This window comes from Juglans microcarpa x Juglans regia, chromosome 8S (genome assembly GCF_004785595.1).
Source record: "Juglans microcarpa x Juglans regia isolate MS1-56 chromosome 8S, Jm3101_v1.0, whole genome shotgun sequence".
Lineage (NCBI taxonomy): Eukaryota > Viridiplantae > Streptophyta > Magnoliopsida > Fagales > Juglandaceae > Juglans > Juglans microcarpa x Juglans regia.
In genome coordinates this window covers 7,005,918-7,028,949 of record NC_054609.1, presented here as the reverse complement: position 1 = coordinate 7,028,949, position 23,032 = coordinate 7,005,918, and the positions used below count along the sequence as shown (strand labels likewise).

At 35.4% G+C, this 23,032-nt stretch overlaps 2 protein-coding genes across 6 annotated transcripts; both read right to left on the bottom strand.

The window, feature by feature from the left end:
- Positions 1-7,404: 7,404 nt before the first annotated feature.
- On the bottom strand, positions 7,405-8,757 carry LOC121245128. The gene has a single exon (XM_041143444.1). It carries the CDS (start codon positions 8,553-8,555, stop codon positions 7,575-7,577), a length of 981 nt encoding a protein of 326 aa, XP_040999378.1. The 5' UTR covers positions 8,556-8,757; the 3' UTR covers positions 7,405-7,574.
- A 9,508-nt stretch (positions 8,758-18,265) lies between these two features.
- Positions 18,266-22,820, bottom strand: LOC121244709. 5 transcript variants are annotated; one of them, XM_041142889.1, is made up of 12 exons: positions 22,353-22,820; positions 22,179-22,259; positions 21,617-21,718; positions 21,400-21,516; positions 20,875-21,130; positions 20,609-20,763; positions 20,137-20,504; positions 19,895-19,994; positions 19,685-19,744; positions 19,439-19,522; positions 19,226-19,351; positions 18,266-18,756 (listed from the first exon to the last, which is right to left on the bottom strand). In XM_041142889.1, the coding sequence occupies exons 2-12, from the start codon at positions 22,239-22,241 to the stop codon at positions 18,451-18,453; spliced, it is 1,737 nt and encodes a 578-aa protein (XP_040998823.1). In that variant the 5' UTR covers positions 22,242-22,259; positions 22,353-22,820; the 3' UTR covers positions 18,266-18,450. The 5 variants fall into 5 exon arrangements, with proteins under 5 accessions (XP_040998823.1, XP_040998824.1, XP_040998822.1 ...); XM_041142890.1 differs by having other exon boundaries at positions 19,226-19,342; positions 20,609-20,766; positions 22,353-22,819; XM_041142888.1 differs by having other exon boundaries at positions 20,609-20,766; positions 22,353-22,818.
- Positions 22,821-23,032: the final 212 nt, after the last annotated feature.

Below are 23,032 nucleotides of genomic sequence, written 5' to 3'. Positions count from 1 at the left end.
AGCCCATATAATGCAAACACAGTTTCAGCTTGCTACCTTGAAGAAGGGGTCGGATTCCATCACCTCTTACTTCCATAAAGCTACAGCTCTTGCTGCTACCTTAGGAGCCGCTGGCCAACCACTATCCTCTACTGAATTTGTGATTTATCTTCTTGCTGGTCTTGGAAGTGATTATGAATCCATTGTCACCTCTTTAACCACACGACCTAACCCACTTTCCACTCATCAGGTTTTCAGTTTTCTTCTTAACCATGAATCCAGACTTGCCCATCAAACAAACTCGCTTCTCTCGGGCTCTTCTCTTTCGGAAAATACTGCTTCTAGACAGCCAACTCCCAACTCTGTTCCTAGACAAAACAGAGGTTCCTTTTCTCGTGGTCATAGAGGCCGTGGGCATTTTCGTGGTCACTTTAATCCATCTCCAAATCGCTCTAATGGTCGCTCAGTGTGTCAGGTTTGTCTTCGACCTGGTCACACAGCAATTTCTTGTTATTATAGGTTCAATCATAGTTACCAAACCCCACCTCTCAGTTCTTTCACTGCAAATTCCACTATGGTTTCTTCTCCTCCCTCGACCTCGGGCTCTTGGTTTCCGGATACAGCGGCTAGAACCATTTTACTGCAGATTTTGCTAACTTAAATTTGGATGCAGCTTCATACCAGGGGTCTGACCAAGTTAGCATCGGAGATGGCTCCACTCTTCCCATTCAGCACACTGGTTCAGCTCACCTATATTCTTCTTCTGGCAATTTTTTACTTCACAAACTTTTACATGTTTCGTCTATTACTCGCAATCTACTCTCTGTTCGTCAATTTTGTCTCGATAATTCCGTGTTCTTTGAATTTCATTCCAATTATTTTTTTGTGAAGGATTTGCACACCCGGGTAGCTCTTCTTCAGGGCCACGTTAGAAATGGCATTTACGAACTGCCTACTGGGGTCTCGACACAGAAGAATTCAACTCCTCCAAGTATCTCTCCTCAAGCTATGCTAGCTGAACGGACCTCGACTCAAAATTGGCACTCTCACCTTGGCCATCCCTCTCACCGCACAACCAACCTCACCATTAAAAAATTTAATCTCCCTGTTACTTCCCAGACTCGATTTACTCCATGTTCCACATGCCCTCAAGCCAAAACCCACTCCTTACCTCATCCTCCTACCTCATCTCGGTCACTCACACATTTTAGTCTTTTATTTTTAGATGTATGGAGACCGGCGCCTGTGCCCTCCTCTAATAGCTGTCATTTTTATTTATCTATAGTTGATGACTACTCTAAATATATTTGGATTTTTCCACTTCAAGCAAAATCAAATGTTTCTTCTATTTTTTTAGCATTTCATAAATATGTACAGAATTTCTTCTCTTCCAAAATTGCCTCCATCCAAACTGATTGGGGTGGAGAATTTCGACCCATACAAACAATTTGTCAAAATCTTGGCATCAACCATCACATAACGTGTCCCTATTCACATGCACAAAATGGCACTGTTGAAAGGTGACATCGTCATATCATTGAGACTGGATTGGCCCTTTTGGCCCATGCATCTATTCTACAAAAATTTTGGGCCGAAGCTTTTCTTACGGCAGTTTTTCTCATAAATCGAATGCCCACTCCACTTCTCAATCATCAATCTCCCTATCAACTTCTTTTTTTAAATTCTCCAGATTATACCTTTTTAAGAACTTTTGGGTGCTTGTGTTGGCCTAATCTAAGGCCATTCAATTGTCACAAACTTGATTTTCGTTCAAAACCATGTGTTTTTATGGGGTACAGTTCGGATCATAAAGGCTACTCATGCCTTCATCTTCCTACTGGACGAACCTATACTTCACGAGATGTTCAATTTCACGAACAAACATTTCCCTTTGCTTCCCATAATACTGCTGCCACACACATTACTTCTCAACCCAATATAACCCATCGGGCCTTACTACTCAATCCATCTCTTGGCCCATCCTTAACTGCCCGTCCATCCCAACAGCTACCTTCCTTTACTCCTTCAACATCATTTGGGCCTTCCTCTACTTCTCAGCCCACTCCCACTTTACCTAATACCCAACACACTCTAGCCCCATCAACCCAACCTGACTTCCCTTCCTCATCGCACAATCCTTCTCCTAGGTCATCCCCTGCGCATACCTCTGCAACGCACCAAAACCAGCCCCCACCTTTTGAGCCACCTTCTGCACCGAACCAAGAACAGCAAACATCTTCCTTCTCTAAACACCCCATGATTACACGATCCTGAAACCAAATCTCTCGTCCCCTTCAACGTTCCGATGGAACGATTCCATGGCCAAACCCGAAACCTTCCCTTAACTCCACCTCCTCTATTTCCTCTCATATTCCCGAAAAACCCTCCTCTTTCACAGAAGCCTCCAAATATCCTGAGTGGAGAGCGGCCATGGCCTCTGAGTTTGAAGCATTACTCCATAACCAAACTTGGGATCTCATTCCCTACTCTGCCAATTTCAACGTTTTGGGCTCTAAATGGGTCCTCAAAACCAAACGACTTGCTGATGGGACCCTTGAAGGCCGCAAAGCACGCTTAGTGGCTAAAGGATTTCATCAGCAAGCTGGAGTTGATTTTTTCAAAACCTATAGTCCGGTTGTAAAACCAGTGACCATACGTATCTTACTCTCCATTGTTGTTTGTTCTTCTTGGCCCTTGCATCAGTTGGACGTTCAAAATGCATTCCTACATGGGGATCTTGAGGAACCTGTCTACATGTATCAACCACCGAGGTTTGCAAATCCGGACTATCCAACTCACATCTGCAAGCTTCGTAAGTCCCTCTATGGTCTTAAACAAGCCCTAAGGCTTGGTTTTCAAAGTTAAGCAACAGATTGTTATCTCTTGGATTCTCAGCTTCTAAGTCTGATTCTTCACTATTTTTTTTTTGAAATGCTACTGAATCTGTCTATGTCTTGATTTATGTGGATGATATTATTGTCACTGGTTCTAGCAAAATCTTAATTTCTGACTTCATCTCTTCTCTGCGTAATTCTTTCCCAGTTAAAGATTTAGGATCCCTGCATTACTTCTTAGGGATTGAAGTGTCCAGAAATTCTCATGGGTTATTTTTATCTCAGACTAGGTATATTACTGACTTACTCAAAAAGACAAACATGCATAACGCTAAGTCAGTATCTACTCCCATGTCCACTTCGGTAAAACTTACTGCTCTAGAAGGTTCTTCATTTGAAGATCCTCAACTATACCGCAGTGTGGTAGGGAGCCTTCAGTACCTTGCTTTTACACGTCCTGATATCTCTTATGCAGTTAACAAAGTCTGTCAATTTATGCACTCTCCTAGAGTGCCTCATTGGCAGGCCGTTAAACGCATTCTTCCTTATTTGCAACTAACATCTCATTTTGGCTTACATTTCTCAACTTTCTCTTCATTTTCTTTATCTGCATTCTCTGATGCTGACTGGGCCGGCTGCCCTGATGATCGCAAATCCACCAGTGGATTCTGCGTGTATTTTGGTTCGCACCTTGTATCATGGGGATCCAAGAAACAACCCACCATTGCTCGATCCTCCACTGAAGCGGAATATAATGTTGTCGCCAACACTACATGTGAGTTACTTTGGATACAATCCTTATTGGGTGAGCTTGGAATTTTCTTCACTAATCCTCCTACATTGTGGTGTGATAATTTAGGTGCCACTTACTTGTCTGTCAACCCGATCTTACACTCACGTACCAAGCACGTGGAGCTTGACTATCACTTCGTGCGAGAAAGAGTTGTTGCAAAAACTCTCAAAGTGTCCTTTGTCTCAACTAAAGATCAACTGGCTGACATATTTACCAAGCCACTTTCTACTGCCCGTTTTAATCTCCTTCGATCAAGCCTCACCATCTCTTCAGTGCCGCTTGACTCGAGGGAGGCTATTAAGGCAAGTAGTGCTCACGGTAAAACTGCTGCAACAAACTCCACAAAAGTGTCCTTAGACCTTCAGCCTTCAGGAAAGGAATATTCAGTCAACTAATGAGAGAGCTACACCTGTCTAGCTCTAGAGAATTCTCCTATAACAGAATGAGTAAATGTGAGCCGTGAGATTGTTTTTCATCTTTGTGTAAAATCTGTATAAATAGATCATTGGGATGTAATGAAAAGATGCAATGAATATATGAAGAAAGTCTGTTAGAAAACTTTATTCTCTGGCATCTTTTGTCGAGCACTTACAGTGCAACATCTATTTTGTCTTTACTACACTTTATCAAGTAGCTAAGGAATTGTCTTCCTTTCTCTTCCCATACCCTTTAACCCTGGATTCTACTACTTAAATAAATACTGTCAAAGGCTATTGTTAAGGAATCTAAATAATTTGTTAAGCAGATATTTTAAGTTTAGGCAAACTACACTTTTTATCCATAAAATATATATATATATATATATATATATATATATAATCCTAATTTTTTTTTTTTTTTGTTGCTTTCCAAATATCCTTGCTGGGTTTGTATACACAAACATCTTTAACTCATCTCATCTCATCTCATCTCATTATTATAATTTTCTCAAATTCTCATACAAAAATATAATAAACAATTCAACTTTTTTAAGTCTTATAAAAATAATACTAAAAAATTATATCTAACAATATTTTATTCAACTATTATTCAAAATATCTTATTTCATCTCATTTCAACTGTCTATCCAAATCGAACCTGACTTTTCTGCAATTAGTTTCACCTATCCAAGAACCGTATTTTCAATTTATATCAGTTGATCTCATTGCTAAGGAGTGGACGGACTTTATTTTGAAGGTTATGGCAGAGAATATTGAGATCGGCTTTTGGGTCGCTTGGGGAATTGTTGATGTTAATGATTGTTGTAGTTGTGCTAGATTTTTGCTAATTAACTATACGTTAAATTTCTTACTAGATTGGGATTCTTGTGAGCCATCTTAGCTTATGGTAATAAACACTTCTGTTCTCTTACCAAAAAGAAAAATAAACATTTTCTTGTTAGGTGGACTACTCCGGAAAGGTAGATGGGGAACGGCTATCATGTTTAACTGGAGGATCTGCTGATGGATATACAACCTTAGCTGCTCTTGCCTTTAATTTGATTGGTTTTATTACCAACATCTATGCTATCATCAAGTTAACAATTACGAGTGAAAGACAACACACCTCACAGAGCTATTCCTATCTATATTATAGAGACTTTACAACATTTAATAATCTTAGATTTAACAAAGAAGTTTATTTTTTATTTTCCTAATTTTTGTCCTTTGCTTGTGATTTTATGATTTATTTGTAGAACAGTGTTCCTTTTTTTTATTATTTGATCGATTTTGAACGATTACAATATTAATTTTTTTACTTCAAATCTTTAAACAAGTCTTTGATAATGCATGCGTGCTCATATAGAGAGAGACTACAAGAACTTACATGCTTTTATATTTATGTACGTCAATTGATCCCTCCCGGTCTGGTTACAGCCCGCTCCTGTTTTGAACTAAGATATTATATCATCTACGAGTCTCAATACCCTATGATTTCATACTAATTTAAGAATCTATGGAAGGATAGATACTGTCGATATGGAGTACTGCTAACACCTAATGGTGACTAATACCATATTTAAAAAGTCCATATATACATAAATCTATCTTTTCATAAAGGTTTTCTGTAGGGAGGAGTGGCGGTGGATGCATGGCCACTTGATTAACATGGGCCGGGGGGTTTGTGGAGGTGTGGAATGGCATGCCGACGATCGATGCCGTCATCCTGCTTGGCTTAATTTCCAGTTGTAGCCAGCTTCCCACTTCTAGAAGTTGACATTTACAAATATCATGTCTTAGCTAGCTAGGTTGGCTGTTTTCTTTTTATTAAATTCGAACAAGACACCTAAGACACCCTATCAAAATATCACACACACACATCTAAATAAATTATTCTATTCTCAAGCTGGTCAGTATGTAGAGCATATTATCCGTACAATATAACTTAAATGATAATATTTGTTTGAAAAGATTCAGATTTTAAAATTTATCTTATAAATCAAATTATACCACGTAAGCAATATGTAATGCAATAATTTTAAATATGAGTGTGTGTGTGCATATATATATATATATATATATATATATATATATAGTTTCGTCTTATCTCTTATCCCATATCCGCTTGTTTTCTATCAAAAACATTATTATAACCAATGATTAATTAACTCAAAAGATTGCTGCAATTTCATGTTATTACAATATTCTTTGACATTCTAGATGGTTGAAGTTGCCCGAACACGCAAGGTCTATCCGTTCCAACATTATATAATTCTTTTTCCACCTGTTTGCAAAATATTTTATGTTACCACCTTTCGTTTTGTTCTACTAGATAATTTTTTTTAATTTTCTTCAAGGTCCTAGGTTAGATAAGTTATGTTCCTTTTAATTTTGCTCTCTTAATTCATTTATTAATTGATGTTACGGCACACACACGATGGAGATCATAGGCTTCCAGCTGTGACATCGTGTATTTACGAAAAAAAGTTGTATTGCCCTAAGAAAGCATGTTACAAGAGCTTAGGTGAGTTGTAAGTGTAGGAGGCGTGCATGTCTTTAATTAATGTATTAGTTGAGATTACCAAATTGATATGAATACGTGCATGATCATAGATATTGGGAAACCCAGCTTCTCATAGGATACAAGGTTATTGGGTAAATCCCGGACAGCCCAAATCTACCTCTTCGAATTTGATAGAATTCTCTCATGTTCCAACAATTTGAAAACATTGGAAAATTTTACAGTCACTTTGTAACTTTGTTACATTACATCCATTAGTGTTTACCTACTAAATGGAAATCCAATCATGCTCGTAAAAATTAAAGAAAAAGAGGGTGGTCGTGTGATGTTCTTCGTTTCTAGGAATAGATAACTGGTATAACCAGTCTGATTGAGTCTGATTTTGGATAAATTTTAGAATCGAATCGGTATATACCAATTTTAAAAATTTAAGAACCGTTACGAACCAATTCATCACCAAACCGAAACTTTTGATTTTTCTAATTTCGGTTCAGTTCCGTCTATTTTTTCAGTTTATCATTTACATGTCTGACACTATATATGTTTAATATTATAATTTTTTTTAATACTAAACTTAATTGTAAGAATTTAATATTTATTATTAACAATTATTAATTCTTTAATGTTCAATTATAGTAGTATAAAATAAGTAATATCTAACTTATTAGTGAGATTAATAAACTTGAAACATAAGATTAAAATGGCATAAGTAATGTCTAATTATATTAGTATATTAATTTTATATTATAAGATTAGTAGACTTGAACAATAAGATTAATTTTATGTTATATTAATTAGAAATGTTACATATAATATATATAATAATAATATAAAAATTATATATAACATAAAAAATAAAAAATATATATGTTCGGTTTAAACCAGAACCAGTACTACACCGAATCGGTACAAATCGAAATGAACCACCATTCGGTCTGATCGTTCAACCGATTTTCCGGTTTTATCTTACGCACCTAATTTTTACATAAGAAATAGAAAAAACCTCTGAAAAAATCTATGTAGATTCATCATTTACGAAAGTGCAAGAGACCCAGGATCCCCTGTTTGTATGGCAAGAAAGTTTTCTTCTTCAAATCTTCCGACATGGCTCTGTTCACAGTGTAATGCAGCTCGTGAGGCGAAACTGGTGGCCCTCTTCTCGATGATCTGGAGACTGAACCAGAACTGCCCGTGGAGCGGAAGCTCGAGTTCTTTAAATCTTCGTGCTTTTTGTATAGAGCTGAGAACTTCAGGAAAGGATCCTTGTCTCTTGCTCGTCCTTCCGATGCGCTACGAAACAGCAGAAAGTCCCTCAGTCTCCATTTCTTAGAACTCTTCGAAGAAGATGACGACGACGACGACGAAAGCGAAGCCTTCGGATTCAGAGACGATTGTTTTATGTCATTCCGAGTCTTTTCTTCTTCTTGATCTTCTTCCCATGGAAACTCGGAGACCCTGTAAGGAGAGAGCGACCTTGTCGCTCTTCGCCCTGAATCCGAAGATGGTAAGTCTGTATTTCTTTCTCTTCCTCTCTGCTGCTGTGTTATCTTTCGAGTACTGTTATCAGCAGCCATCTCCGGCCGGTCGGGATTTTTCTTTCGTCTCGGCGAAAGGGCACCCAGAATCATCGTCTTCATCCCGTGAGATCTGCCCGAATTGGGAGACAAAGGTGGGCTATTAGGCGCTGTGTACGGGTCCACATTCCAGCCGAATTGCAGCCGAGTTGGGGGCTTCAAAGGCCGGATTTTCCCACCATCGAAAAGCTCATCAGCGGAGAGAGAGCTCCTCTCCAACTCTTCACTGAAATCAAACGCGAAACCATCCCCCTCCTCCTCCTCCCTGATGGCACTCGCTGCGCTGCTTTCACGGCGACCATACTCGTTGCAATCTTGGAAAAGCCCGGAGATGCGTGATGGGCTGCTCGGAGCACTGAAGTAGTAGTCACCAAAACGTTTGGGCGTAGTTGGATTGTTGAAATCCATGGTAGAAGCTGGAATCAACACCTCCATAGCTGTAAACTCGCCAATACAAATTTCTTTTTCTTCTCTGTTTGTTTGAGATTTTGGTAGACAAGGAGAGAGTGTCTCAAATAAAAGTGTCAAGAGGGGTACATATATTTATAGAGGCAGATAGGAAAGAAGGAAGAAGGAGCTAGCATGAAGACAAAGGCAGGCAGAGATCATTGACCCTTTTGATGAGCCAACATTCATGCTATCGATACAAGTATACAACGTTAGGAGCCGCCTTTTACTAGTTCTACAATTGTTTTGATATTGTGACGTCATATCACTCACAATTTTTTATCTTTTATTGGGTTCGAGATAAGTCTCGACTAATTACGGAGATGCTGATATTATTACAGGCAGATATTTTCGAGTGTGCTGCACGAGATAGGTTTAAGATTTTTTATTTTTTTATATCTTTAAATATTTTAAAAAAATTATAATATTATTAAAAAATATTTCTTTAATCATTAAATAAATAAAAAATTCGGAATTCAACTGTCGGTGAGAGTAGTATTTTTCATTATAATAAATTTTTAAGTTATATTCAAATAATTTCTTTAAATTATATTAAATATTTAATAAATAGTATGTGATTCTATATGATTTTTAAGAAACATGAATCCTGACCAAACATCCAACCGAAAAAGCAATGTACAATGCTCGTAACAAGAGTGAAAAGTTTAGCGTCACGAGTTTCGACTTGGGGTCCCCAACAAGATCCGAATTTTCCACGTGAGAGAGAGACGTAGAGGGGTAATTACGGAGGGATGAATGTGTGAAAGTGATGCAAAATATAATTAAGGAGATGTACCGTTAAAGTAATGAGTGTGATTACCTTTTCTTGCCCACCACACTTTGATTTTAATACAGCTAGCTTCCTTCCCTCCAGCCACATTCAACCCATGACTCATTTCCTTTCACTTTTTTTCTTTTGTTATTATGTTTATTTTCTTTTTTGTGATTTTTAATGATCTTTTGGATCTCCAAGATTGATAAAATCATGTGTATGTTTCTCCATGATATTGATTGATGTTGGATTGAACTATTGTTTGGTGTATGGACAACTCCGACGTTAAATATTAGAGTTATTTCTATTTTCAAGTCAGTATATAAAGTATGAGAAATATTCTAGGTACAAAATGATTATATAAAAATAATCCCACAAATTGATGTGACATCATCAAACTATAGAGTTATTTTTATTGTAAAGTATATATAACAGATTATATAAAACTACGTCAGTTTGTGACATTATTTTGTGTAATTCTTTTAGCAGTACTCATAAAGCATACTATCCACATCACTTAAATTGTAAGATTTGATTTGTAAGATTCAAATTTTAAAATTTATCTTTTAAATTAAATTATATCATGTAGAAAATTTACTGGTTGTGCTCTATAAACGAGATTAATATATTCATTATGACCAAATACAATGATTATAACCAAATACTATTATTTTAATGTTTTGATTTTTTACTATAATGTTTCTATAAAAGCATTATTGATTGTGCACGCATGCCTCCTGGTGGCTGGTACAAAATTAAGGTGGATTGTGTGTGGGACATCTTCCTTGATATTTGTGTGTAATTTATTTTTTCTTGAAGAACATGATTAATATAATACATTAAATTGAAAATGTGGGGTTCATGCAATTTAGAAGAGTAGCAAGACGTGAGAAACGTGTTGATATTGGATAACTATTAGCTTGGAAAATAAACCATTATTGAAAATAAAAATATGAAGATTCTTGGTTACGGTGACCCGTAACTCATTCGTGGGAGAGAATAACGGAGTTACGTTTGTATTACGAAATATATTTTTTTAAGATTTATTTCTTATCTAATTATTATAATTAAATATATATGGTTGAGTAATATTTGCCTCTCTCAAAATCCCTTTTCTACTATTTTTTTTTTCATTATTACAAGTAGACCAATTTGGTCTAAAATTTAAAAAATAATAAAATTAGAAGATACATGGAAAATGAAAATTAATATTATCTATCATCTTTTTAACTATTATTCTCTAATCATTTTTTATGTGCCTTAAATGATTAAAAAGTTTTTTTATTTGTAAATCGGTGTGGAGAATTCACCTCTCATACTATCTACTAATTAAAAAATATATATTTTGAAAGAAAAAATTAAAATTAAATTATCCTGTAACTCAAATCATGCCATGTAAGTAATAGAAAAAATGCCTCCACATTACTTGCACGTATAATTATGGAAAATTCTATTTATTATCATTTTTATTATTATCTTCTCAACATGATCTATTGAGGCGACATCATCAAATGATTGACCGACCGATGAAATATAATAAATAATTTTTAATCAGTTAACACTACATCATAGAATGGTGGGAGGATCGATGCAGATGATAAAAGGGCTGTCAATAATGAGTAACATTGCAAGTATATTATTATTGATAAATAAATTATTTAATATTTGGATAATGATTAAAAGATCTAAATAAGTTATTGTAAGGAAGTCATGTTTGCAATATTTGACTAGTGCACAAGAACGATCATGCATTAATAGTTACACCCATGTGCTTAAAATAACAATTGACTGTTTCTTTACTTCTAGATTCTCAATACTTTCGTGTTAAGCATCCGGCCCTCTATTTAAAACTTGTCAATATTTAGGCTGTAAATTGGCTATTGGTCGCCCAATGCACTTGGAAGCCGACAGTGTAATTGACAAATTAATTAACAAAACTTGACCACAAGTACGTACAACCTTCGTCTCTTATATTGGGTCTTAGGGAAGCAACCAAATCATGTCCTATATAGCTTAGTTTAGCTTCTTAATCAAGATATTTCTTTAGGGATACTGGCCGGAGACATTTATACGTCTTCAAATAGAAAAGTGTTATAGTTACAAAGAGATTTTTATAAAAGTAAACTCACGATTTGACGTTGTTTCATGTAATATGTTAGATCTACTTTATAATAAAAATAACTTTAAAATCTGATGTACCATAAAATCTCTTTACGGTTAAAATATTTCTTTTCCGAATCATAGTTATAATTACAACTCACGATTTCATCATTCATTTTGTTCAAATAATAAGAATTACAACTCAACTGATTATTAATATTGTAACTATTATTGTTTACTAAATTAGGAATATGCAATAGCTATTATTTGTTTTGAATTAGAAGGGAAAAAGAAAAACAATATTCTAGTAAGGTTGTTCACGATGGGATGGATTAATAAAAGAAAAAACATAGACTGTGACGTGAGGAGGGAGAATAAAACATTTGGTCCGGCAAATAAAAGGTGACGAATAACAACATAGGATCACACGATGGCCATTGTACAACGGCCGGCCAAGCCTTAGACTGCTGTTTTGATTTACAAGTATTTGAAGAGATGTTGTGCCTTGACATTGTTAATGATTGATGACATCTTGATATATTTATATATATATATATATATATATATAAGTAATGTTAGGTATAAATTTCAAATAAACAACTTTTTACGCAAATTTTTTATAAAAAAGTAGGTCACATTGAAAAAGAATAAGTTTTTTTTTTTTTATATTTTTCATAGTGTGGTCTACTTTTTTGTAAATGAATTGTGCGATACTTGTCTATTTAGAACTTGTACACATCACCACTATATATATATATATATTTATATATTCTTTTATCTGAAAATAAACCTAAAAGTTTTTATATATGATTGTACATATTTTGATCAAACAAAATAAATTAAACATGGTTGGTGGTTACCATAATGGAGTGTGTTTGCATGATGGTAATTACAAAGAATCCATTCCTAAATAATTTGGTAGATGTGGCCGGGTTCGTGTGACCAAGGCCATAGTGGTAATTAAGGAGATCAAACATGCTTCTTAATCATGACAACTGGCTTAATAACATTATTCTCTTCGGGTGAACATGGTTCCGACGTTAGGACTCAAGTCAAGCTTAGGGAAGTGTTTATGGTTTCGCGTGTCAACCCTGTATTTTGGGTTATCTCCAAACTTGTTTAGGTCGAGTCATGCTATAGATACGAACAAATAAAGGTGTAAACTCATATGCGAATTCGGGTAACTGGCTATATCCAGATTTGCCTTTGGATTTATAATATAGTCTGAATATTCACTTTGATTAATAATCCGATTATAACCCTAAACCTTAGTTGATATCTGGTTAAAAATCGGATATCTGGTTACTTGGATTGTAATTGAATACATAGATTTATTCAAATAAAAAAATTAAATGAGGACTACAAATACAAAACAACGTAATTTGAAGATCAAAATGACTTCGTTATATCTATGAAGTAGTTTTTTTTTTAATATGAAATCCGGTTGTGAGTATCGAGTATTAATCCGAAACTTGCATTATATAAATCTGGATAGAGGTGGAAACGAAATCATGGTATCCGCCCGAATAAAAAATGAGCTGATATCCATCTGAATGAACCTAATTTTTCGAGTTCCAGACCGAACCGAAAAAGAACGGTCCAATTGCACATGCCGACATGTATACAAACAAATATAGAAAGAATCTCCCTCTAGTATTTCTTTTAAAAACTTATCTCTAAATGCAATTGTCCACTCTTGTTGTAATGTTTTCATGAAATGAAAATATCTTTCTAGAAAAAAAAGTTTAAAAGTAATACATTGTAATTAGATTACTTCATATATTTTTATTTTTAAAAACTATGCGTTGTTGATTTGTTAAAAAATGCCATAATAAAGGAGCAAAATACCCATGGGAAAAATATTTTTTTATTAATGCCACGATAATTATGTTAGGTTGCGTGTCATATTATCGATCGTCTCCAAGCGGATATCGTAATTATAGCTTAAGGATTAATCCAATTCATAGCTTCCAAACGATTTGTCGGATTCGAACATTTAAAAAGTTTTGAGTGATATTGGCCACGACGTACGTACGTGTAACTGAAAAAGACCGTTTACATTGTCGAAACAACGAATCCACAACTCATGTATAACTAATTTTATATAATACGTTATATTTATTTTATAAAAAAAATATATAATTTGAATCTCATTACCACATGTATGGATAAGAAAGGCGAAGAAGTTAACGATCTTAGATTAGCAAAAGAGTGGTACTATATATCGATGTTATATGCAGTTTTAGAATATATAAATACTGCATAATCATTTTAAAAAAGAATAAGATCTATTATATTTTTATATAGATATTATATTCGTTAACTTTTTTTAAAGAAATTACGTGATACTTACATATAAATTTACGACTGTAAATATAATCTCTCTTTAATATAAGTGATACTAAAGAATTTATGCACGCGTATTGCACTATTTCACCCTCACTAGTCTGTACGTACCTTTAACATTCAAAAAAGTAATCATGATTAAAAAAATTAATAAAAAAGCACCAAACTCTACTGAACATTGAGTTGCATGCTTTTCTCCAAGGATAAAACGGCTCATTATCTTTGGACCACAGGTCAGAAGTCAGAAAATGCACCATAGCTAAGGCATTATGGCATCAATGGCATGCTTTGAATGTTGGGGCTGATAAATTCACATGGACGCAGGAATGTGCATGAAAATTACATCAACATGCATGCATAGGACCGGAGTAATTAATGGTCTGTCACCGTTTATGCACAGCTAATCCTCTTAGGGCTGTTTCGTTAGTTACGTAATAAAATGATATATTTTGTTAAAAATTAAATAAAATATTATTAAAATATAATTTTTAATATTAGTTTTATTTTGAGATTTGAAAAGGTTAAATTGTTTATTATATTTTGTGTAAAAATTTAAAAAAATTATAATGATTAGATAAGATAAAATAAAATATTTTATGTATTTAAACCGGAGCCTTAGCTTTGTTTGTATTGTTAATATAGTTACCTATCTTTTAATTTGGTTGAAAGTAATCATAATTAATACCATCTAAGGGAACACGATCAATTGTAACACCCCGATCTCGAAGGAGTTCGGAGAGTTAGTTCTTAATACCTAATATCAACTTAAATAACACAACTATAAAGTCTAGAAAATTGCATAAAATATTAATTCATTTACTCAACCCAAAAATCTATGTTCCTTTGTAAGGACAATAAAGAAGTTCTCAATAATATAAATTAAAAACTCTCTAAAAACTCAAAAATATTCTTAATTCATCAAACCAAAATAACCGAAAGTAAATCAAATTGCTAACTACGCTTCTCAAATAAGCACTTGTACCCTCAGACACTTATTCTACTACGATCATCACACTTTCCTAAAACTTTCTACTCTTGTTCTCCAGCTGAACCATCAAAATTATCTGAAAAATATTTGGAGATAAGGGGTGCGTTATCAACTACTCAGTAAACAGATGACATATACTAGTGTGTAAACATGAGCATTTACAGAGTTCAGAATGCAAAACAAAATATTTTCTTTTAGAATGCAGAATCAGAGTATTTATTTTCAAAATGCAGCGTCAGAACATGTTATCAAAAATATCAGAACAAAACTTCGAAAATATTCATAATCAAAATCCATTTGGCATAGCATAAACTGAAACATCACATCTTATCTTATCATATCAGAACATATACCATGTTTAACCCCCGTGGTAGGATTGTGCAAACCTCGGTAGCTAACCGAGCAGAAACAGAATGTGAATCTTCCCCTTATTCATTCTCAGAGCCCCGAGTATGCACATAGGAAAGATCACGCAGAAAACCACTTTGTTTCCAAAGTGGGTACACCAAAAACAGAAAAGTTGGTACTAACCTGAACAGAGGCCACAATTTTACACCCGTGATAAGGTCAAAACAGAACAGAAACAAAATATTATGCCAGGGATTTTTAGAAATCATATCATATCATATTAGAGTACCATATCAGAACATAACATAATCAGATCACAAAAACATAATTTATACACAAATTTCATATTCACTCTCTTTTACAAAGTTCAGAAACAAAATGTCAAAAATATGCTCATGTCTACACCAGTCATGACAGAAAATACTTTCTTCTTAAACAAAATCTCATGAGTAATACAGAACAAATAACTGAGGTAGTTCAAATTTATTTTCCTAATCAAATATGTATATTTTTCAAAAAGTCATTTTATTTTAATGCAAAATCTAGCATAGGAACCCCGCTTACCTGGACTTCTTAGCTTTTTCAGAATTATCCTCAAAAATTTTGAACAATAATTAATGGCTACCTATAACATAATAACACAATTTCATAAATTTCCAATCCAATACATATTTCAATATTTAAGCTTAAGATGCTAAAATGACCTATTTTAATTCTTCAAAAACATAACTTTATGTAATTCTAAAATATCGTCACATTTTCTAAATTCATCAATATTCTAATAATCAGTCTGAACAAAACACAAAATCTAACTTATTTACTAATGAGATCAAATTGTAAAAAATTTAATTCTAGCTAATATATTTATACCAAAACATTTTAAAACTAAACAGCTAAAACTATAATAAGTTATATCATAATAATAAACACAACATTATCGTTTACTATTAAAATAAATCTTTACTTAATAACATGTTAAAATACTTAAGTGATTTTCTGTAATCATATTTAAAACGTTCAAAATAAGATTTCACACCTACTGTAAAAATAATATGCCAAGTACAATTTAAAAATCCTATGTATTCTCTGTACAATATCTTATACTTCCCACAAAGACTACGTAAAACAAATTTAGTATAAACAAAATTTCCAAATTTCCAACTAAAACCATCCAATAAAAAGGGTAATATTGTAATTTATACCAAAATAATATGCAAAACTATATTTACGTAGCCTCTATAACACTTAGTATACGAAAAATGTTTTCCATGTGCTACGTAGTGCAACTGTTGGCGAGGCAAGGGTGTGAGATACACACCGAGAATGGAGGAGTTGCGTGTGATGAAGAGATGAAGGTGGCTATCCCAGCGGCGGAGCACTGAGAGAAAAAGTGACGAGTGAGAGAGAGAGATATGATAGCACCGAGAAGGAGACGGAGGGCTCCTTATCGAGAGAGTTACGTGCGGCAACGGCCTGGGTGACCATCGACGGTGGCACGGCTAGGCGTGGCTGAGATGCTGGACTATGGGTTCCCTTTGCGCCACGGAGGAGACGTTCAAAAGGGTTGGTAGCGCAAAAATTGCCGTGCTTGGAGGAGCAACCACTTACTCTATTTTTGGGACCTAAAACAAGGGAGTTTTGGTTCACTAAGCATGTGGTTGTTCTCGGCACTTGGTGGTGGTGCAGTGGTAGAGAGAAAAAGACAGCAGAAACGGGGTGGCTCCAGTACTCTTTAAGTGTTGCAGAACCGCCATTGGTGACAGGTACGTGTGCTGCCGGCTTGGGGTGTGTTTGCGGTGGCCTGGTTTATGGGTGCAAAGTTGACGAGCGTTGAGCCGAGAACGTGGAAAGGCAGTGAACGAGAGGGAGTTATGCGTGGGTTGTTGCGGCTACTTCTTTTTCAGGAGAGAAGTACATGTATATAAAGAGTTGATTGGAAAAACACTAAATGAAAACCAAAAAGGACGGGGGATGTGCATGAGAGGCGTGCATGCGGATGTGAATAGAGTTGTGCGAGTGAGGAAAACTGGCCATAAACCGATAGGTTTTCCAAGATTTAAACAAACGGGTGTGGCCTTGTTCCACAACTGTTGGTTCAAAAGCTCAAAATAAAAATTACTACTCAATCCATAACATAAAAATAAAAAAAAATAAAAAAAAGACCTAAATATCAAGCTCAAAAAAAAAAAAAAAATTCCATAGTCCAACCATACAACTTTGGGTCCGGGTGTTAGATGATCAATAGTCTCACCTGACTAGGCCATAACCTGATCAAACTTGACGCTACAACAAAATAACATTTTATCAACCTTTTTCTTGACCTTCTACTGACAGGTTTTATTTTTATTTTTATTTTCTCAGAAAAGACCATTCATTAACGCAAATAAAATAGATACATCAGTTCAGAAAATACAGATTAATAGAAAGAAGAAGAGACAAGAATAGGTGGATCATTCCTACTATGAAAATCCAACAAACACTGCAGAACTTTGATCAGAGGAATGCTTCTAGTAATATAATTGGAAGCTACCCATTGTGTAATGGCATGCGCGCATCGATTTTGAAATCGATGTATTTTTTTTTCTTTCCAATTTAAGAAATTGTTCAGCAACAGTCTTATTTCTTTTTGTGAGAGGTTCCTTGTTTTTATACCCTTTTTTTGTGTGTGTTTGTGTTAAGTATATAGTTTAAATAATCAAATTTACCTCCTTGTCTTGGAGATAGGGATTTCTTAGAGCTCTTGACCCAACTCTAGGCCTAGAGCGTAAAAAAGATAAATACATGAAATAGACGCATAACATTTATTGAACAATTAATGTTATCTGAGAAATTTGCTCGCACAACTATAAATAATGCAAAACTCATTTTATATGTCTATCTCGCTTCCACTCTTTGCCTAGAGTTCAATCAAGAACTCTAAGTAATTTAAATACAATCCTAGATTTGAATTCTAACTCCACAACCTTATTTAACTAAATATTATGGTAAACCCATTTATTAAAGGGACCGTGAGTCTCACACATATGTGAGTGTTAAAATATTGCTTGAATAATTAAATTCACCGCTTCTGTTTAACTTCAATTGCGTGGAACTTGCACCATATTGCCGGCCTTCACACAGACAGGAATTGTTGGAAATCTTGAGTCAAGAAAATACCTTTTTATTGGAAACCAACTCTTCACAAAGCATAGCTTCATGCAGAACTCCTCAGTGAAGAGAACGTTGACCTCACAAATACTTACAAGCAGAAGACCATATACAACCAGCTATATGTATACAACAAAATTGCAACCCAAAGGCCCTCAGATCCCAAGTAACAAAAGGAGACATTATTCCGAGTATAAAAGATACCTAAAACTGAAATCATAGGGCATAACTTGGACAAACTGTGAATGAGGTGGTTCCTGTTTGCCCCACTCAAGGCACTTAATTGCTTCTTTTGCAAGTTCACATGGCAATTGAAGGCAGATCCAATCAAGGAACGAGTCCAAGTCCTTTGCAAAGTCAAGTAAATACCAATCTAACAGCTTTGGGATTGCAAATTTCGTTGTTGAAATTCCAACTGCAGCCTGTAAGTACTCTCTTTTAGCCACTTCCAGTTCGTTCTCCACCTGAGATGCTGTGTACACTCTCACCTTCATATGGGAGGAAGTTAGAGTGAATAAATCAGCCATGGGATCACTGCAACAGGGTATCCCTAAGACCCTAGTAACTGTGTGAACTCAGACATGATCAATCATAAAACTCATTATCACTATATGACGCCGGACAGAATAGTGATTATTTTGCAGGCTAATTTCAACAGATAATTCACAGGGAAGGAAGACAAGAGAATTGCCCAAACCACAGAGAAAACGACTACTATTTCCTTAGGGCACATTAATCTATGAAGAAAAGAACAATGCTATTCACCACCCTTTTAATTGTCATCTTTGAAGTATGGCAGTGTCATTAAATATAAGCATATGTATATGGGAATCTTTTTTAAGTACCATGTTTCATTGAACTCAGGACCACTGAAGAGCTTCACTTAAATGGCCTGTTATGGATGTGGGACTAGAGGTTGGTAATTTAAGCGAAGCTAACTACTCTCTGTGAACTTACAGCAGGGGAGGACCAGCTTCCACAGGATAGTGCAAATGTCACCAATGGCTCAGAAAACTCCAATCCAACTATGCTTCTCCATGTCTTCCCAGCGTTTTTTGTACCCTCTAAAAATGTCTGGTGCACCTAAAAAGTAAGAAACTTGATGAAATGATTTTTATCTTCAAGCTAGAGAAATCTAGAGACAGACATGAGGTAGGCACTACTACTTACATATTTCGAGTGGAAAGGCAATCTCAGGATAGAATGCTCTATTGTTACTGCATTTAGCAAGTGTCCCCCAACATTTATTGTTGCCTGAGTAGAAAGTAATGGAAGTGCATAAATAATTGTCTTTACACATAGCATTAAATGCGATGAGTTGGTTTGCAGAAGCCTTCAAACATTATTGTTCACCTCAGTGAAAATATATAATATGTCCTTATATCCTAGTAAGAGGAGTTCCCGTATAGTATGTACCTTCTGCATTAAAGCAGCAACCCCCTCAGGACTATCCGGTATGCCATGTTCTAAGAATGCCTGAAGCAATATGAAATAGTGAATGATTCTTCTTTGCTCTTTGATATTGGTATATAAAATGCAAGTACAGAAAACAAATTATCACTAATTTAAGCCAAAAAGAAAACAAAATCAGGTATCTAAACTCCATTTGGACCTTGATATACATACATTCATCATGCAGGAATTGTAAATGTTTATCCAGAACGCTAGCTTTTCCTGATGGGTGAGGCTCTCTAAGTTGACGGAGGCAAGTTTCCCCAGGAGGAGCCTAAGAATACAGAAAACGAATTTGCTTTAACTTCTTGTATATTTTATCGATATCATGAATAAAGCGAGACACTGTTATAGACTCGTATCTTCTAAGAACTTACTTTAGTCTAGGAAGCAGGAAAAAAAAACAGAGAACTTACTTTAATCTACGAAGTAGAAACAAAGAACTTGCTGATCGATTTGGATTGATTGAGCTAGCTTCAATGTGATATAATTTATGATATGGACCAATATCTCTCTTTCCATATTCTGAACAGATACCATAAGGGTCCCTATAATTTGCTTCTTCACTGCTTTCTCGAGTTCCTAAGGTCAATAAGTATGGAAAATTTTCTGCCATATTATGATTCTTCTTTGAACCCATTCTCAAGAGAATGCTCAATAAACACTTCAGAATATCTTCAGAAATTCTGTTTGGGCCATCATCTCTTGACGGCTTTTCATCCGGGGTTCTTGATTCTAGACTTGCTTGATCTTTCAATCTGCATTCCACCTGGAAATTTGAACACTAATATTGATTTCATTGAATAGGAACGAGTATACATAGCCCACCCCATCTCATCAAAAGGGAAAAGAAAAAAGAAAGTGAAAATTAGTGATATCAGTAGGTACCTGTAAATTTTGAGGATCCAAATGCTTCTCTGATGATCTCTGGCTTATTAGAGGTCTTTTAACTGGAGTTTTTATTGTTTGGGATTTAGGGGTTGGGGATCCCTTTTGGTTCTTTGTCGAGTTTTGACACCATTTGTACTCTTTTCCCCTACCATCTTCTGGAAATGAAGAAGAGGACAAACTTTCAAAGCCTTTTTCCAGACAAGATGCATGTCCTCAAACGTCATAAGGATATGCCTTTAGATCCAATTGAGCTGAAAGCTTACCAGAAAGAGAGGGTCCATGCCTCCTTGTGCACACCGAGGAATCACCCCCATTTAGAGCTGAAAATTTGTGTCGCTCTGGTTTGTAATTCTGAATCGGGTATTGGGCATATGAATCAATTGAATTCTCTCCACTCCTTTTAGAGGATGATATGTAGACGGCTTCCTGATACAGATCCTGTCTAAAATGCAGAACTTCTTGTTCAAGCCGAACCACTTCCTCTTCCAAAACAGCCACCTCGGCAAGAAGCTCCAATGTCTACAACAATCAAAAGCCGACATTAAAAGAATAGAGTTTCCTCTTGGGAAATATGAAAATGCTTAAAAAAAAAGAACCATTGAACATCATGTAGAATTTGGGTTGCTTTTCTTTGTCCTCTGCCTTCAAATGTATCAATTCAATTCATTCATCTTTTGCAATGCTTTCTCGAACTACAACTTGGCCATTACAAGCTTGGATTCTAAGTTTTAGTGACCAAAGTTACTTGAATTGAACTAAGGAACCCAAAGAGGTTCTGAATTACTAACATAAGTAGGGAGATAAGGGGGAAGACGAGGTAGAGCTCCCAAAGGCCTGCTGAAAGCCCTTTCCAAAGCTCTGTGAATGTTCTCTTCATGTCTAAGCTTTTTCTTGAGCTTATCAACCTGAAAATCAAAACTTCAAACTGAATTATTCTCAATCCACAATACATGATAAAATTGGAATCCACAGAAAAAAAAGGGTCTGCAAGAATTTTATTCATACATCTTGCTGCAATGCAATTTTTCTCTCCTTTCTGGAGGCCCCTTGACTCCTCGTTGCTTTTGCAGCATCATTTATCTTGCTCCCTTGCATATCCTGCTTCTCCTTTAAAAAGAAAAAGAAGTTGAAAAAATCAGCTAACACAAGAGAATCATGCAATGGACAGAAGAATTGCAATATATAATTAGTTATTTTGAAGGGAAGGGAGGTATACAGAGATCCTAAATAACCAAGTTTCAGGGCTTCAAGATCCCGGTTATAAAGTTTTGAAAAAGCGGAACAAGAATCACTTCAAACAACAAACTTCTTGGATTCCCATCAAAGATTTCTACTTTTGCGAGATTTCTGGGAGCTTTGGTTTCAGGAGCGTCTTCATTGAAACTGAAGCCACATTTTCAGGTGAAAACTGTTGCCCCATATATGAATGATTACACTTCATGGCTTACAACTTTCTACAGTAGAAACCGTTTGTCAACATACATCTAATACTGTATAGAATTAAATACCAAAGGTACCAGAATACACAGTTCAGACTACGGATAATTAAGGATGTTTGTTTGATTACATTTTCCTGCTTCATGGGAGCTGCTTTCATGGACTGAAGCCTCGTCCTGAATTCAGTACTCATCCTTGACTTCTGTCAAATCCACAAGACCAAAACTCAGTTATAATCACATAAACAATAGCAATGGTGACAAAGAAAAACAAAGATATGAAAGCACGCCATTCGAAGAAATACCCGTTTCGAATAGCTTGAAATGGAGATCAAAACTTTTTCAAAAAGGGTTCATTCCCACACAAAAGAATAGCAAATGGCACCGATCACTCTGATCCCATGGATTCCTCGTTTACAGCGAAGAAAACCAGAGAATACCCGGATAACAAATGGCCAAGATTTCGAGCTACACGACCTTGGAAGATGCCAAACACAGGGAATTGCACGTGTGTACAACTACAGACCACAAAAAGACTAACTAGGTGATCTGTGTCTGCATCTTCCACCGCTTCGTTATTTCAAGGAAACGAGAGAGAGAGAGAGAGAGAGTGCTAGTCAGGTGGATCGGTGAAAGGTGAATATGGTTGGTTTGCGAAGAATGCAGTAGCGAGAGTGTCGTACGCAACCCAATGCTCTAACGCACTGTGCTCCACCTTAGCTTTGTCACGATCATGACTCAACGTGCGCCTTCTCTATTTTTAATCTTTAACGCTTCCCATGCCCTTTTTAATCTTTAATTCTTGTTACCCTTTTGGCCAATGTATTCTCCGACAGGAAGAAAAAAAAAAAGAAAAAGAGAGGAATAACACCTCAATTGATATTCTTGGAAGTAAATTAATGAAAATAATAGTAACATAACAATTATGTTACTAAAATGCTCTTATTATTATTTTATATACTTTTAGAAATTGTTTAACTATAAA

Coding starts and splice junctions, on each gene's coding strand:
- LOC121245128 (XM_041143444.1), bottom strand. CDS start 8,555: ATGGAGGTGTTGATTCCAGCTTCTACCATGGATTTCAACAATCCAACT.
- LOC121244709 (XM_041142888.1), bottom strand. CDS start 22,241: ATGAGTACTGAATTCAGGACGAGGCTTCAGTCCATGAAAGCAGCTCCC. Junction 20,505..20,608: donor TGGATCCTCAAAATTTACAG/GTACCTACTGAT, acceptor AATCAATATTAG/TGTTCAAATTTCCAGGTGGA. Junction 19,523..19,684: donor TTGCTGCTTTAATGCAGAAG/GTACATACTATA, acceptor CTTTCTACTCAG/GCAACAATAAATGTTGGGGG.